Genomic DNA, 17,859 nt, shown 5'->3' on the forward strand with positions numbered 1-17,859 from the left:
TCCCTGTGATTGTTTGATTTTGTCGGGGTAAGTCGCAGACTGTTTGGACTGATTCTCTGAGTTAGGTTAGTGGAGGATGCTCCCTCGAGAGGGACAACGCACGGGTACACTAGATAAGAGTATTAAAATAAATTTTAAACAATTTTTGACATCAGACAAAGAAATCTCCAATATATAAATTATTAAATTATCTAAGACTGTAAAATTGGTATCATTCAATTATTTAAAAACTGACTGACTATTAAAAAGCCATAAAATTAAACAAATGCAATAGGAGGTCCAATAAGGGTCAAACCCATGCGTCTGATAAAACCATGACTTAAATTAGGTCTAAAACAATCCTTAAACTAAATATTAATAAATATACCATAAAACACAATCCATATACATAACTAAAGCTTCATAACTGGACCGTTCATAGGGTACAAAACCTGCTGCTCACTGTTTAACATCAGAGCTATTATTGTAAAATTTAAAATTAGGGATTAAATATAAAAATTTACCATTAGGCATATAAAATAGGGTTTAAATATACCTTAATAATAGCCCTATCCACTGACTTAACATCAGGGATCATATTCACTAACTTTAAGTTTAGTGTTTGGGCGAGGGGAAGACAGTCTATAAAACTCTAGAAAGTGGCATTATAGGGTTTGACTCAAATAATGGAGCCAAGTCTACCAAATATTCAAAAGCTTGTTGTGCAATCAGCCGGGTAAAATCAGGTTTTTTATTATCCAAGAAACTAGTAGTAAGTAAGACACTAGGTCCAGTAAGTGTTTCCTCAAAAAGATCATCCAATTCCTCCCTGTCTTTCTTAAATTTTAAATCCATCAAAATAGTGGGTAATAAAAACGCTAAGCACTGCTATTCACATTACGGAGTCGATTCTTTTGAGCTACCCCATTCTTTGGTCCATTTGACTCGTTTGATTCATTTTTAGAATTACACGCTGGTGCAGGATTAAAATCTTGAGGATGGGGAATCCTGGGTCCCCCTTTGACTGCATCACAAATACATAATTTAATAATTCATTCAATATTTTTTATACATAACTATACATTTATCATGATGACGATAGTGCTGATGTACTTTCGGTGAAATCTCAGCTAGTTCAGTCACTTCCCTTGTCCATACTGCAGTTATGATTTTTGTTTAGTGGCTAGAATGTCTGAGAAAAAGAAGTTTTAAGTTTCAGCATTCAGACAGCCCTACAGCTGAACATTGTTGTGTACATTTATGTCAAGCTTCCAGTAAGTACAACAAGATACTTAGTTTTCATATATTTCCCTCTGATGCGGAAACCCGACCTAAATGGATCATCACTCTCTGGGGAGAGAGCTTTACGGTTAGTCCACATACCCAAGGTTGTAGCCGGCTTTTTACAAAAGAGGATTTTCCTAAGACCGTTGAAGAAGAGGGTGGTTCCTGCTTTGTTTGTGTCGAACAATTTCTCCATTCCACTTTCAAGACCAGGGGTTTGGGAAGAGGAGAAAGCAACCGATGGAGGATGACACACCGGGCGAGGAGTAGGATGATAAAATTCTCAAAGACCAAGACTACACTTCAGCTCTGTATCCACCAGTTGTCAACCTAGTGCTTGATGAAAACACGTCTTTCAGAGAAGACATCCTCCAGCTGAGGAAATAAATTGAGACTCTTACAATGAATTAGCAGTTTGGCATTCACTGTTTTGCTGGCTTAGGCAGAGACATTTGCTTTTTTACAAGGGAAGATGTCCAGCAGGCTCGTGCTGTTATCTATTGTAACACAGTGGATGGATTCTCTTCTCTTTACATGGCTCTTTGAGGAGGCTCACTATTCTTAAAAGGACTGCTTGCCTTTTGCTGCACTAGTTGGAAAAGGCATGTGCGACTGTGCAGAGTTGCCATTTTTATAGGTGCTCCCGTTATTGATGATGTAATGGCAGCTCCTTCTTTTGGTGACTCATTCTTGGCTGATATAACGTGCCCAGCACCATCACAGTATAAAGCTTACATACATATTCACCTGTCCCTGAATAAAGTTTAACGACTAATTATTGAGATTCTGTTTTTATAAAGAAGTTAATGTAATCACATATTTGTCCCAAGTAAGTTCATAATAGACACGTTTTTAATTGTGGATGTAGCTTGAAACATATAGTTGGAAGCCCTTCTCCTTTTTAGCTCCTGATGTTTGGCACAATGTTTGAATAATGTGACTTACGTTGTTTACTGTAAGTCTGGGCACATCTTGAAGCGATTGGGTGAAAAACGGCATAGCTAGTCCATCTTGATATTAGCGCCAAAGTGCAGCAGCTGACTGATGTGGAATACGGAATAGAGTGTGTATATAGCCTATTCATATGACATTGTATTGTTTCAGTACATAACAACACATTTCAGAAGCGTAATAAAAATAAGATGCTATGTTACCAAATCAAAAGTGAACAAGAATTGGGCGATTTATCTGTGGGTATAGATTCTGTTCACAAACTAAATGAATGAGAAATGTAAAATGGGTTCTGGGACAATGATTCTGTTTCAACTGAAAAGAATCCGATACTGATACTTGCACAGTACAGTCAATGAGCTATAAAAATGTGTGCACTAAACTAAAATTGAAAGCAAATCTTTTTTTTCTGTAGTTATTCCCAATTTTATATGGCGTGGCTATATTTTTGCCTAGACTTCTCCAATAGAGGTTTCATCGCAATTTTTATGGGAGGATGCCTTTACTGATGCCTACCCTACCCATTTATCCAGGTTTGGGACCACAAAACTGAACAATATGAAATATATTACAATTTCAAGAAAATAATTGTTTGAAATTACATAATTTTATATTGTTCAGTTTTGGTGACTAATTTCTTGAATGTACAAAGGGACATAAACTTATTAGTTTTAATATTGTCTATATATTCAATTCCAATAAATTGTACAAAGCAAAGGAATCAATACAGTCTAATATAAATGTGTTGTTTCTGTTTTGTAAATGACAGAATCATCACTTACAGAGTTTTTGTTCACCGATATTAATAATAGTTTGAACTCAAAATAATCCTAAGTGAAGCAAGTCGAGACTCCGGTGTCAAGCGAAATCAAAGACTCTGATGACATCACACAGGACACACGTGCACTTAAGCACTCTAGTTGTGCTCCACTAAATCAGTTTGTGTGAATCATTTGAAAGAGTTGCTCCCAAAAAAAAAAAAAAAAAAACGGTTCATGAGTGAGCAATCACTACCACCAAATCACTAAGATTATGAAGTCTATAACTGAAAATTACCAGAAAATCCATGGAGTCTAACAACGTGTTTCTACAATTGAGCTGCTAGAGTATCACCTGGATGTCCTGTACACATCGCCATACAGTTGAGATGGACAGGTAACGGATGGTCACTTCTTATACTGCTTCTCCTACAGTCAAGCTGACAGAGGAAAAACAGCATCCAGCAAACACCATGTCGGCTCTCCAGCAAAGAACACAGTAAAGAAATGCCACCCAGCCACACCTCCAGCAGCTCAGCGGTAGGGAGAAATTGTCATTAATGGTCCTTGATGTTGTGCAGATTTTAAATAAATAGTTAAGTCCCGAGATCATTCGGATGCTGCATTCACACCTCGGAGTGTGCGGAGGGTTACATCTGCACCAAATCAAACTAGTATAAGAGGAGCCTGCATTGGTTATATTTGAACTTGTATGAAAATAGAAATAAAACAGAATTTGCAGCAAAAAAAAAAAAAAAAAAAAGAATAACTTCAGTTCCCATAAATTGTCATGGCAACATGTAATACTTCATGAAACACCCTGAGGAACGACAATCCCAAAATCTCATACCTTGATTTGGAGACGGAAAATCTGTGGTCATCTAAGGTCCAAGTTAAATAGCCCTTGTACAAATGCTGTTTGGAACCCATAAATAAGTAACGGAAGCAGCTAAGAGATGACCTCATGTTTAACATTCAGCCCAAGCAGAGCTCTTAAGCTCTTGTTTTCTCTTTCAACAGCTCACTTACTTTTTGTATTGCAGGCAGCGACCTTTTGCAAGAGCCGTGTCTGGTCTTGAGTTTTCTCCCAGAAGCAATGTACAATGGCTGCAAGCTGCATCAGGTCTCCGATGCTCTCCAGCTCCAGAATGCACTCTCGGACCACTGCTCTTGACAGGCCCAAAGCCAAGCCCAGCTCACATGCATTCAACTTCGCTTCTGGACCCACCTGCAATTTGAGCTGACTGAGGATGTTGGCAATGAGTTCTAAGGAGAAAGCAACAGTGCAGGGCCGATTACAGAACTGAATTCTCACAACTAAGTGAGCACAGGACTGGTGGCTAAATTTGCTAAGGACACTTCTGAACCACAGGCTCTAATTGGTTCCCCATTGTTGGCAGTAGATTTACTTTATGAAAAGCAAAACACGACCATTACACATTTTGTGCATCTACTTTACTTTACCTGGGGCTTAAGATGCACACTAGACTTTTATGTCCAAGATACCTAGGTGCTGCTGTTAAGTGCATACTTTTAATAATGTGAGACAAAGTGAAAACATGGCAGAGAGCTTCAAGCAAAAAATAACATTGCAGCCCTTTTAATGTGCGAGTGAAGTAAGCATCATCTGTTGGCCAGACTAGTAGCCGAAATCAACAAGTTCACAAACACAGGAAAAACAAAAAAAGTTGTGGTTTAGGTAACATACCACTCTCCCATTGGTCTAATTCAACATTTTCGCCATTCTCTATCCGGAGGGTCAGTCTCTGCACCTCTGCTATAATCAAATAAAGAAAGTGAGACAGAAAACGGACATCAGACAACAAAGAAGGCGTGAAATGAGCCGAGATAGAGTAGAAACACTAATTGGGTGGGGATTTTGGGCCAGTTCATACTCCCCATCTGAAATAACAGCTTACTCCAATTAAATTACAGCACACGGACAGTAACAAGGAGAGAACATTGTGTGTTTTATACTTCAGACTTTGTTTCTAAAACAGAAAACAGAACATATGGATAACAAAACATATTCTCAAACCAGAGCAAAAGCCTGCTTTAATTGGTCCAGATTAGAGATACGCTTGTGGGACAGAAACACCAGGTTAAACTCCTGTGGTTGGTAATACAAGCAGGTTGATGTTGCAACACAGTCATCAGGATGCTGAAAGGTGTCTGGTGGTACAACAGACCAGGGAAGCATTGGATCCTTTAGCTACTGGGCCCTCAACACTAGAATGATCACCCTGTCAATAACAGAGCAACCCAAGATTGTAGGACACTTCACAGAGAGATCATTGTGTGATCAGGAGATGTGTATTTTCAGAGGGCTTCAAAGACACTTTTTAAAGAAACTCAGAAGAGCAGGTTTTAATGACCCACTAACCTTCTAATTTCTCCCTTTGACTTCTCCGATGAATGTTTTTCACACCTATTCTCACCTTTTCTCCTTTCATCATTCCAGGCTCTTTTCAGCTGAACATCTGATGACGGTTATACAGCTGAAATGTGTCATAAACGTTCTTTACTTTTCACCATGGAAATAGGCCTTTTATATGTATAATATTGGTGAAAAGTTTTAGAACAGCACAGTTTTTCTTTAAATTTCATCAGTTGAAATGCAATGAATGAACACAGTCGATTCCAACTCTGCTTTAAGATGGACAGGGGGTTTTTAAGTAATCAACAGAAGTTGAGACACCTGTGCAAATTGTTTCCTTCAACTTGCAAGGCTTAATTTACTTTAATTTCTGCAGAACATCTGTAGGTTGTAAACCTTTCGTTATTCCCTGAAGAATGGCATTTTTTCAGTTTTTCCTAACCTAAACTTTAAATTTATACCTCTGGCACTCTGCTTAACCTTTCACCCGTTTAGGTCATTCATCGCATTTCTACTGATTAAAGTTGAAGAGAGACTGAAAAAACAGATGTTCTAAAACTGGTAGTGTATGTGTGTAAATATTATATACAGTCATATGAAAAAGTTTGGGAACCCCTCTCAGCCTGCATAATAATTGACTCTACTTTCAACATAAAAGAAACATCTGAGCACTGGGGTGTTTTCCGAACACAGATTTTTAGTGAAACAGTATTTAGTTGTATGAAATTAAATCAAATGTGAAAAACTGGCTGTGCAAAAATTTCGGTCTCTTTCTAATTTTGCTGATTTGAATGCATGTAACTGCTCAATACTGATTACTTGCAACACCAAATTGGTTGGATTAGCTTGTTAAGCCTTGAACTTCATAGACAGGTGTGTCCAATCATGAGAAAAGGTATTTAAGGTGGTCAATTGCAAGTTGTGCTTCCCTTTGACTCTCCTTTGAAGAGTGACAGCATGGGATTCTCAAAGCAACTCTCAAAAGATCTGAAAACAAAGATTGTTCAGTATCATGGTTTAGGGGAAGGCTACAAAAAGCTATCTCAGAGGTTTAAACTGTCAGTTTCAACTGTAAGGAATGTAATCAGGAAATGGAAGGCCACAGGCACAGTTGCTGTTAAACCCAGCAGGTCTGGCAGGCCAAGAAAAATACAGGAGCGGCATATGCGCAGGATTGTGAGAATGGTTACAGACAACCCACAGATCACCTCCAAAGACCTGCAAGAACATCTTGCTGCAGATGGTGTATCTGTACATTGTTCTACAATTTAGCACAATTTGCACAAAGAATATCTGTATGGCAGGGTGATGAGAAAGAAGCCCTTTCTGCACTCTCACCACAAACAGTTGCTTGTATGCAAATACTCATTTAGACAAGCCAGATTCATTTTGGAACAAAGTGCTTTGGACTGAGACAAAAATTGAGTTATTTGATCATAACAAAAAGTGCTTTGCATGGCGGAAGAAGAACACCGCATTCCAAGAAAAACACCTGCTACCTACTGTCAAATTTGGTGGAGGTTCCATCATGCTGTGGGGCCCTTGTTAAAGTCGAGGGTCAGATGAATTCAACTCAATATCAACAAATTCTTCAGGATAATGTTCAAGCATCAGTCACAAAGTTGAAGTTACGCAGGGGTTGGATATTCCAACAAGAGAATGACCCAAAACACAGAACGAAATCTACAAAGGCATTCATGCAGAAGGAGAAGTACAATTTTCTAGAATGGCCGTCACAGTCCCCTGACATGAATATCATCGAAAATCTATGGGATGATTTGAAGCAGGCTGTCCATGCTCAAATTTAACTGAACTGGAGAGATTTTGTATGGAAGAATGGTCAAAAAATACCTCCATCCAGAATCCAGACACTCATCAAAGGCCATAGGAGGCGTCTAGAGGCTGTTATATTTGGAAAAGGAGGCTCAACTAAGTATTGATGTAATATCTCTGTTAGGGTGCCCAAATTTAGGCACCTAATTTTGTTATGATGCATATTGCATATTTTCTGTTAATCCAATAAACTTAATGTCACTGCTGAAATATTACTGTTTCCATAAGGCATGTCATATATTAAAAGGAAGTTGGTACTTTGAAAGCTCAGCCAATGATAAACAAAAATCCAAAGAATTAAGAGGGGTTCCAAAACTTTTTCATATGGCTGTATATTTATAATTATATATTATATTATATATATATATATATATATATATATATATATATATATATATATATATATATATACACACACATACATACATACACACACACACACACACAGAGGGTGAATCAAAATTATGTTAACATTTGAATGGCAAAAACAATTTATTCATTAAACATACTTCACATGTGCAAGATGATTTACAGGAATGTCTTAACCTGTTTGCCATCATGTTCAACACACAAAAAACAATGAGCAACAGTACCATTTAAAGCCCTGACACACATTTTGTGGGTAATTGACGATACCACAGTCCATATTCTGTCCCTCAGATCACTAATATCACGAACTTTCCTGCTATACACATGCTCCTTCACCATTCCCCATAACCAGAAATCAAATCAGGGGAGTGTGGAGGCCATGGCAATGGTCCACCACCACCTGTCCATCAACCTGGAAAGGTGTGGTCGAGATAAAAATAATCCATTAGTGTTAACATCGTTTTGGCTCACCCTGTATATAAACTGTACAAATACATACACACATATTATGCAGTATATATGGCTATTTCTAATTATTATTATTAATAACCTGGTGCTTTTGTGCTAAGCATTGTTGACGCATGTAATTTTGCGTTTTATTTTATGAGTGGAAGTAAGCTTTATATGTATGAACAAATCATGATCTAATTTAGGCAATTGTAAAAAATATTAGATATTTGGCAGACACTTTCACCCAAAGTGACTTAAAAGACATTGCAATCGTTTACATCCTTTTTGTTTTTTGTTTGTTAACAGGCCTTTTAAGTGATTTCCATAGGATCATACAATGAATTGGAAAAAGAAAGTGAAGCAGCAGCCTAGTGGTTGATGGCACTCTAAAATTTTTCAAAAATCATTAAAAACAACAGAACTGCATGTTCTGTCAAGCCACATGGTAAGTAGAAACTCCTCGGTTGCAGCAGGCTTACTCAGTTTCATAACTCCCACTTATCCCCATCTGAGCAGGAGCCATGTGCAGCTTTTTATCCAGGCCCTGTCGTATGATGATATGGCAGACGTACCTTCAGTTATTTGTTGCGACTCTTGCACTGCTGTTGGAATTGACATGCCTGGCATTTCCACAGATTGGCTGAAATTAAGGTCGCTGCTGGCTGCAGGTAAAAAAGGAGAAGGAATTACAGAGGGTGACTGATAGGTTGAAAGTCTTGATGCTGTAACTCCTGCACTTTTTCAGCACAGTTTAAACATTTTTGTATTTTGGCAGCCTCTGCTGGCCATTTTCCTGAAAACTGATCTGAAAGCAATTTGCTTATTGGGGCTCAGTTCAACCAATCTTTGACAGCTAATGGTTCGCTGTTAGCTCTTAAAAAAGCATTACCTTTAAGTGTTACTTTTGTATAATTCTACATCTTTCATTTGAATATTTTTTGACCACAGATTCATTGGGGCAAGGTGTCCAAATGTACAGAGTATAGTGAAGTTCATATTGGTGTGTACTAATCAACTGGCAACACTGGCACCAAAATCAAGGAATATACCAACTACTGATGAGAGAAACAGGTAAGTTGCATTTCACAAACATTTTCTCAAAACTGACACCAAAATGAATTTCACAGGCGAATTTGCAATTCCAAAGTAAGAAACTCACCAATAACAGTTTTTCGGAGATTTTAAGTGTTTTATTAATTTAAAGCTAAGAATTATGAATGAAACTACACTTTTACTTAAAATGTCTTCCTTATCAGTGGCATTTCTACATTAACGGCCAGTGGGGCACTGCCCCACCAGATATTGTATAAAATAAGTAATAAGCTTCCTTCAGTAATAACACTCAGCTTTGTCCTTTTTTTTGTTTTCAATTTTCCATCACATGCTCAATGTAATTACTCATTTAGAAAAATATTACAACTTGCAATATGTGAAACTGTCTGGATTAATTGGCCCTGCAGTGTCCTCTGTACCCTTGAGGATGTATGCACATGTCTAACCTGAACTTCAAGTTTAGTGACAGGGTCATCCCCCATATTAAAAAGTGTTTTTTTTTGGTTTTTTTTTCGTTTTTAATCTCCATGCATTAAGATTCATCAGAGAAGCTAACAAAATCCAGCCAGGAAGGAGCCAGGAGCTGAAGGAAATCAAAGCAGAAAAAGCTGAGGCATATGATGGCATAGCCCTTCTCAATATATTTAGAAAACAAGTTATGCTTCTAAAAATGTAGAAAACCAATATATGTATCAGTAGAAAAAAGCAACGCAAGAATTCATGTTTGTGTGTTACCTACATTACTATGTTGCAACAACATATGTGTAGGACAATCATTTCACGTAAGCTGAATGTGGATGTACTGTAAATGCTCAGGCCACGTCTGGACCATTGCATTTAAGCAGGACAGACACTAAACCGGATTTCTTCACCAGTTTCGATTACAGCAATGAGAACTAGTAGTGCAAAAGCAGCATAAGTATTCATGTAATAAATTCTGCAATATGAGGTGCCATTTAAGAAAAAATAAAATTGTGTGATTCAATAGCAGCGCCAGCATCTCAATATTGCTGTACTCAAGTCAAAGGACATCCATCCATCCATCCATTGTCTCCCGCTTATCCGAGGTCGGGTCGCGGGGGCAGCAGCTTGAGCAGAGATGCCCAGACTTCCCTCTCCCCGGCCACTTCTTCTAGCTCTTCCGGGAGAATCCCGAGGCGTTCCCAGGCCAGCCGGGAGACATAGTCCCTCCAGCGTGTCCTGGGTCTTCCCCGGGGCCTCCTCCCGGTTAGACGTGCCCGGAACACCTCACCAGGGAGGCGTCCAGGAGGCATCCTGATCAGATGCCCGAGCCACCTCATCTGACTCCTCTCGATGCGGAGGAGCAGCGGCTCTACTCTGAGCCCCTCCCGGATGACTAAGCTTCTCACCCTATCTTTAAGGGAAAGCCCAGACACCCTGCGGAGGAAACTCATTTCAGCCGCTTGTATTCGCGATCTCGTTCTTTCGGTCACTACCCATAGCTCATGACCATAGGTGAGGGTAGGAACATAGATCGACTGGTAAATTGAGAGCTTCGCCTTGCGGCTCAGCTCCTTTTTCACCACGACAGACCGATGCAACGCCCGCATTACTGCGGATGCCGCACCGATCCGCCTGTCGATCTCACGCTCCATTCTTCCCTCACTCGTGAACAAGACCCCGAGATACTTGAACTCCTCCACTTGGGGCAGGATCTCGCTACCAACCCTGAGAGGGCACTCCACCCTTTTCCGGCTGAGGACCATGGTCTCAGATTTGGAGGTGCTGATTCTCATCCCAGAATCAGCACCTCAAAGTCAAAGGACACTTTTTTCTAAATAGTGCCTAATTCTGCAGTTTCATACTTGCTTTTTCCCCCTAGAGATACTCTTGGAAAAGTGTTTAGTTAACTGGTAATCTGAATTGATATTCACTGAGGCAGTACTCCAAGACAGAACGTCTTTCAGAAAATTGACTGAAAATGGCACTTCAGAAACTGCAGCATAAAAACAAGGAATGAAGCAAACTGTGAGTGGAGACACCCAGGAGCTGTGGCGCAATTACCTTCCCATTCTTGTTTACTGGTGAGGCTGAAGTCGACAGCAGCATTTGATAATTTCCCTCCTACAAAACACAAAGAGAAATGGTATCAGGATGAAGTCCGAACATTGACTTTACACTCATCTCCACTCCCTGCTGTCCTGCTTCATACCGACTTAGCTAGGCACATGGGGAGTTTTAGGACTGGGCACTAGAAATACTTGTATTCATTTTATAGGCCTCTCTCTTTCTCTCAGTTTATCTCCTGCATTTAAACATTTACTTTTTCTTCCAGATTAGTTCTACAATTAACCAGAAAGTGGAACACTTTTATAAACTATTTAAAAAATGGCATTTTTAAAAACTTATTACCCTACTTTGATTCAGCAGCTAACACTCCAGTGCTTTCCAAGGCAAGCCCGAGGTCTTACAAACGTCTGCTCAACACCACAGCATAAAATGCCTATGTGTATCAACATATGAAGTTAGAAATTCAGAACTAGAGTAAAGAAGATAAAAGCCATGCTTACATTCATTAAGAAATTTTTAATAAACGATTGTCTTTAGTTTGTGAGTTATGTATGAACCTTCTGATGTTAGCCTGAATGCACAAGTTATCTTGCATTTCTTCATCAAGCATTTGTACACTTTCTGTTTTAATGATTTTTACAGTACCCTATTTCTGATCTTCACTTAGGCATTACGACGGCTTTAAAGTGACAATTTTAAAGAGCCTTTTCAATCTCTGAAATGCTCATTTGGCTTCCCTCAGCTAACACACAGTTAACTAGCAGGCTGTGTCTTAGGTGGCTTTTGGCCTGATACAAAATGCGTACAACAAATCCCCTTGGGATTAATAAAGTATCTATCTATCTATCTATCTAATGAAAAACAAAAATGTAGCACAGGCGAGCTTCATATCGGATGCTAATGTAAAAGGGGGGTGAATTTAGTTTAGTCCATTGATGATGAGCTCCTGCCTGCAACACTTATTTTCTTTAAATTGCATTTAACATGTTTGAGCCATCAGGAATGTTTTTGTCTGGGTTTTTTGTGTGCAAACTTCACTTTCTCTTGACAAGCAGCCTCACAGTCTGGTATGGTAGATAAACACTGTGTTGGATCAGAAGTCCCTCCAGAGAGTGGTAAAGATGGCAGAGGAAATCATCAGATCCACCCTCCCATCTATACAAGATCTGTACTTGTCCCGCTGTCTTAGGACAGCTACTACAGTAAGATAGTCAGAGTCACCACTCACCCAGCCCATGGACTGTTCAAACTTTTGCCCTCTGGCAAACGCTACCATAGTTTGCAGTGCAAGACTGCCAGACTCAGTTGGAGTTTTTTCCCCACAGGCCATCAGACTACTAAAATCCCACCAAGAACAAACAGCATGATGACCATTTGGGACTGTTAAATTCCTGAACACACACACACACGGACTGTTTGATCACATATATTCAGAATCTCATACCTCCTAAAATGCTGTTATGTCTGTGCATTATTTAAATGTTTATCACTTGAATACAACTATTTAACCAATAGGTGTACTAAATTATACATTTTAGGCCAGGTGAGGGGACGCTGGCGCACGCATGTTGTTGCCGCTCCTCCCTGTAAACAACACTTTTCGCAAAATTCGCCTAATTCTACACTTTCTTACGTTTGTTTTATTTCTTTTATTGTACGTATAGTTCGTGGATACAGCTGACTCGAATTGTATGGATTTGGCTTAATATTTACAGATTTTATGGACTCTACTTTGACTGGGAACAGCTGAGTCTGTGGATCACGGGACGAGAACCTACAAGCATTTCTTTGTGCCTGGCAATCTAGGACCTCGGGATGATCTGGCTCCGTGATTATATTAAATTCGCTTTGCTGATCTGCTCCCGTTTCATCTTACAGTACTCTACGACTGGGAACTGATCTGATGTTCATACTAATCTGGCTTTTGGCTCAGGGCGATCACGCCTGAAATTACCAAGCGTTACTGTTTGTGGCTGTGTATTGGAACCTCCAACTCCTGCTACCTCCTCCTGTTATGCTTTCTGCTGCTTTTCTATCGCCGCTCACCTACTCTACCACACCCGCATTGTCCTACCGGTTCCGCTGTGCTGTGCTGCTTCTCCAATGCTATTCAGATAAGTATTGCCCAGTATCATGCTAAAATACTCTCATGACAAACTCCTTCTTATTAAACAGTTTGTCCAGAGCAAATGGTCTGACTGCAACATCCTAAAGGACGGCGGTATTTTGCAGCGCCCGAAATATATACATCGTGGGTCAGGTCGCCGCCACCGCCGGGCTGCGAATGAAAAGACCACCGGCAGCATTTGCTCAGGAATACGCCGTCCTTCTCATGACCCTGGAAAAAGAATTGTCGGTGTGCCAAATTTGCATTATGTGGAAATAAACCCTGATTGCGGCTCTGTGCAGAAAGAAGCCTCATTATGTAATGTTGCACTGTTTAACTCGAGGTCTCTTAATGGCAAAGCATTGGTGCTGTCAGAACTCATCACTGACACCAAAGTTGATATTCTGTGTTTAACGGAGACTTGGCAAAAACCAAACGAATTTGCGTCTCTCACAGAGGCGACTCCAATTGGTTTCACTTTCCACTCAGAGCCTCGCAGCTCAAGACAAGGCGGGCTGGCAGTAATTATCAGAGCTGACTTAAACATTAAAAGAATTCCAATTGACTGTCCATTGTCTTTTGAGTGCCTGGCTCTTAAACTAATAACGGAATCAGGTCCTGTCTCACTCATTGTTCTTTATCGTCCCCCAAAATACAATGCATCCTTCTTACCCGATCTGATTGAACTTTTGACCCACCTAAGCTCTTACTCTCAGAGAATTATCCTTCTTGGTGATTTCAACATCCATATTGACACCCCCACATCTAAACTGAGAAATGAATTCCTGTCCTTACTGGACTGTTTTGACTTGACACAACATGTTGATTTTCCAACCCATTCTAGCGGTCATATATTGGACCTGATCTGCACTTCTGGACTATCTGTTGCCAACATTTACAGCACTGATTTGGGACTCTCTGACCATAAAGCAGTATTTTTCACTGTCTCATTACCTATTCCACCTCTTACCTGTAAACGACAAATTTCTTATAGAAACCTTAAAAATATCTGTCCCTCTATCCTTTCTGGATCCATTTCTGATCTTTTACTGTCTGCACCTATTCCATCAACACTAGATAGTCTTGTTGACCACTATAACTCAGCCCTTCACTCAGCATTAGATAAAACAGCTCCTTTAAAACATAAGGAGGTTTCCTTTAAACGCTCAGCTCCTTGGTATAACTCAGAATTGCGATCTATGAAAGCAGCTGGCCGACGCCTTGAGAGAATGTCACGTAAGACTGGCCTCACCGTGCACATCCAGGCTTTCTCTGACCACCAAAGAGCTTACAGAGAAGCACTAACTTCTGCCAAGAACACCCATTATGGCAGAATAACAGAAAGAGGCCATGATAACCCAAGGGTTCTGTTCTCTGTAGTTAATAAACTACTCGAACCTGCATCTGGTCCAACTACCTCTTCTACTGAAGTCTGTGAGGAATTCCTCCACTTTTTCCGTAACAAAATTAAAGATCTAAATAATTCAACTAACATAAATACATCATCTGTTTATATCTCTCCCTGTTTTCCCACTCTATCCAGCTCCTTCTCTAAGTTCTCACCAGTCACTTCTGTGTTTGTTAATAACCTGCTTTGTAAGATGAGGCCGACTACTTGTGTACTGGACCCCATCCCCACCACACTACTTAAATCCTGTCTTCATGCCATAATCCCGACTGTTACAACAATAATAAACTCATCCCTTGACACTGGCTCCGTGCTGCTCACTTTTAAAATTGCTTCTGTAACCCCAATGTTAAAAAAGTCTGGCCTTGATGCTAACAATCTTAACAATTTCCGGCCTATTTCCCACTTACCTTTCCTGTCAAAAGTTCTTGAGCGTGTTGTAGCTTCCCAACTCACCAATTACCTAACCTCTAATAATTTGATGGAACCCTTTCAGTCTGGTTTCAGGGCGCGGCACAGCTGTGAAACTGCTCTGCTACGGGTAACCAATGATTTGCTTATGGCAGCAGACTCTGGACAAACCAGCATATTAATTCTGTTAGACCTCAGTGCAGCATTTGACACTGTTAGACATGACATCCTACTGTCCAGAATGGAGAACATGCTGGGTATCTCTGGCACTGCCCTCCAGTGGTTCAAGTCCTATCTGACTGATAGGCAAGAGTTTGTTAGTCTTGGCAACAGCAGATCCAACTCCGTGCCAGTCACACAAGGAGTCCCTCAGGGCTCTGTCCTTGGTCCTCTGCTTTTCTGTATTTATATGCTTCCCCTTGGCCATATCATCCGTAGTTATGGATTGGGTTATCATTTTTATGCAGATGATACCCAGCTCTAGTTCAATGTTAATAGTGGAACTTCATCAGAGCTTTCTCAGCTCACAACCTGCCTTAGTGAAATTAAAACCTGGATGGAGCAGAACCCTTTAAAATTAAATTGCAATAAAACTGAACTCCTGCAAATTGGGACGAAAATGCAACTTAATAAAATGAGCTCCTTCCCAGTCCATCTTGGCAGTGATCTCATCAGACTTGCCTCTACTGTAAAAAATCTTGGTGTCATTTTTGATTCCTCCCTCACTTATTCCGCCCACATAAATCACATTAAGAAACTTTCTTACTTTCACCTCCGTAACATATCCCGCGTTCGCTCCTTCCTCTCCTTCTCTAATGCTGAGAAACTTGTCCATGCTTTTATCACATCCCGCATCGATTATTGTAATTCCCTACTGGCAGGTGCCCCTTCTAATCTTATATCACAGCTCCAGCTTATTCAAAACTCAGCTGCAAGAGTCCTTACTCGAACCAGCAGCAGTGAGCACATCACACCCATCCTGCTGCGTCTTCACTGAATCCCTGTGTCCTACAGAATCGAATATAAAATCCTACTAATAACCTACAAAGCTTTAAATAACCTCGCACCAAACTACATCAGTGACCTCCTCCATCACTATGTGCCTGTCCGCCCACTAAGGTCCTCTGATTCTGGCAATCTTGTTGTGCCCCACACTAATCTACACTCTATGGGTGACAGGGCCTTCAGCTGTATAGCGCCCAGACTCTGGAATGACCTACCGAAATTAATCAGGTCAGCTGACTCCATGAATTCTTTTAAAAAACAACTCAAAACTCATCTGTTCAGGAAGCTTTTAGCTCTACCTGACTTTATTACCTTTCTCTCAGTTTACTTCTCTGTCAAGTTGCTCATGTAACCTGTATGTGTGCGCGAGACCATCAATTATGTTGTCTGTTTTTTTTTCAGAATTTACTGTCTTAATCTTTATTTATTTATTTATCTGGTTTGTACAATGCTATATACTGTATATTCTGCCGTTCTTTATTATATTCTGTAAGTGCCTTGAGCATGGGAAAGGCGCTATATAAATAAAATGTATTATTATTATTATTATTATATGTCGTTTATGCTGCCTATTATGTCTGTCGTTATATAACGTGCACTTGTCTTTATGTTTGCGTTCGTACATTGAGCCTGGAGAAACTCAGTTTTGTTCAGCTGTGCACACCTTGTTGTATGATTTTCGTAACAATAAAGTAAATCTAATCAAGTCACTTTGCGAACACAGACAGTCCGTTTTTGTGAAGAACTGCATTTCCAGGTGTGATATTTGTTTGAAGGCTGCAATTTTTACCCGATTATCTTAAGCAACTGTGCACAAGTCACATGCATGTCATGCTTTGCAGATGCAACAGAGCAAAAAGTAAAGTAACAGTAAATATATATCACATACCAAATAAATGTATATGTAACACCCAAAATATTTAAACTGTGTTCAGATATTTACTTCTTTTCATATGAGTAATCAATCTTAATTTTTGCTAATTTGACATCCATACCAAAGATCTGCTTGTTTTAGCAGTAAAGTTGAAATTGGAATTGAAAACTGAAAACAAATTACGGAACACAACATTCCTATCCATTATGTGTCAGCACCTCAGACTGAAGTTGTACAATCGCTCCCTTTGGCATTTGTTAATTCTATTGCCGTATTATTCACTTACAAATGTTCCCCATCTTTTCAAGCACAGAGCCTGACAGACGACACTTCCTTCTCTGCTGTGTAGCTCCTTAACACCATTCAAATTGCCATTGCACTATACTCCTTGAAACACAACATCAAGAACATGAATGTCCTTACCTTCTAAATCCTCAGCCAGCATTTTGTCAACTTCATGGAGAGCCTGGTAAAAACTCTTGCACGCCTTTTCGCCCTTAGCTAGACATGCAGAAATGATGACCTGAGCCTTCGTAAATAAGGTGCTACTACCCTGCACCTGCTCCAGCTCAAAATGGGATAACGTCTCTTCAGAAAACAGCTTAATGGAGATGGGGTCGACATTGTGGCCAAGTCGCTGGCATATCTCACTTATTTGTGCTCTCAGCTTCTGCTCTGTAGAAAGGTACAAGAAAACCAGCAGAGAGGTGCGGTTTGTTTTATTTCATGACCATGCAGGCGAGGTGGAGCAGACTAAACACTGATATCATCTACAGCTAATAAAATCCTCCTCATCTTATCCCAGAAGCTTCTGTTCACTTTATATAAAGTCTATATAGAAAAGAACATGAGCAACAGCCTCTTAAATATAATGTAGTATTTCTTACCTGTTGGTCCTTGATTGAGATCTGTTGGATAAAGCAGAAAAAAACAAATCACTAAACTGTATACTACTGAAATGGTTGCAAA

At 39.8% G+C, this 17,859-nt stretch overlaps 1 protein-coding gene across 2 annotated transcripts in view; it reads right to left on the reverse strand.

The window, feature by feature from the left end:
• LOC114650671 (uncharacterized) overlaps positions 1-17,859 on the reverse strand; it is a 33,823-nt gene that overhangs the window by 7,137 nt on the left and 8,827 nt on the right. The window contains exons 4-9 of one of the 2 annotated variants that reach the window (XM_051927060.1): positions 17,778-17,798; positions 17,314-17,565; positions 11,080-11,139; positions 8,574-8,663; positions 4,681-4,746; positions 4,002-4,238 (exon numbers count right to left, since the gene is read on the reverse strand). In XM_051927060.1, coding sequence (XP_051783020.1) covers positions 4,002-4,238; positions 4,681-4,746; positions 8,574-8,663; positions 11,080-11,139; positions 17,314-17,565; positions 17,778-17,798 — 726 coding nt within the window. Of the gene's footprint in view, positions 1-4,001; positions 4,239-4,680; positions 4,750-8,573; positions 8,664-11,079; positions 11,140-17,313; positions 17,566-17,777; positions 17,799-17,859 lie in introns of both variants that reach the window. The other variant, XM_051927059.1, reaches the window with a different exon arrangement.

Source organism: Erpetoichthys calabaricus, chromosome 4 (assembly GCF_900747795.2).
Source record: "Erpetoichthys calabaricus chromosome 4, fErpCal1.3, whole genome shotgun sequence".
Classification (NCBI taxonomy): Eukaryota; Metazoa; Chordata; class Cladistia; order Polypteriformes; family Polypteridae; genus Erpetoichthys; species Erpetoichthys calabaricus.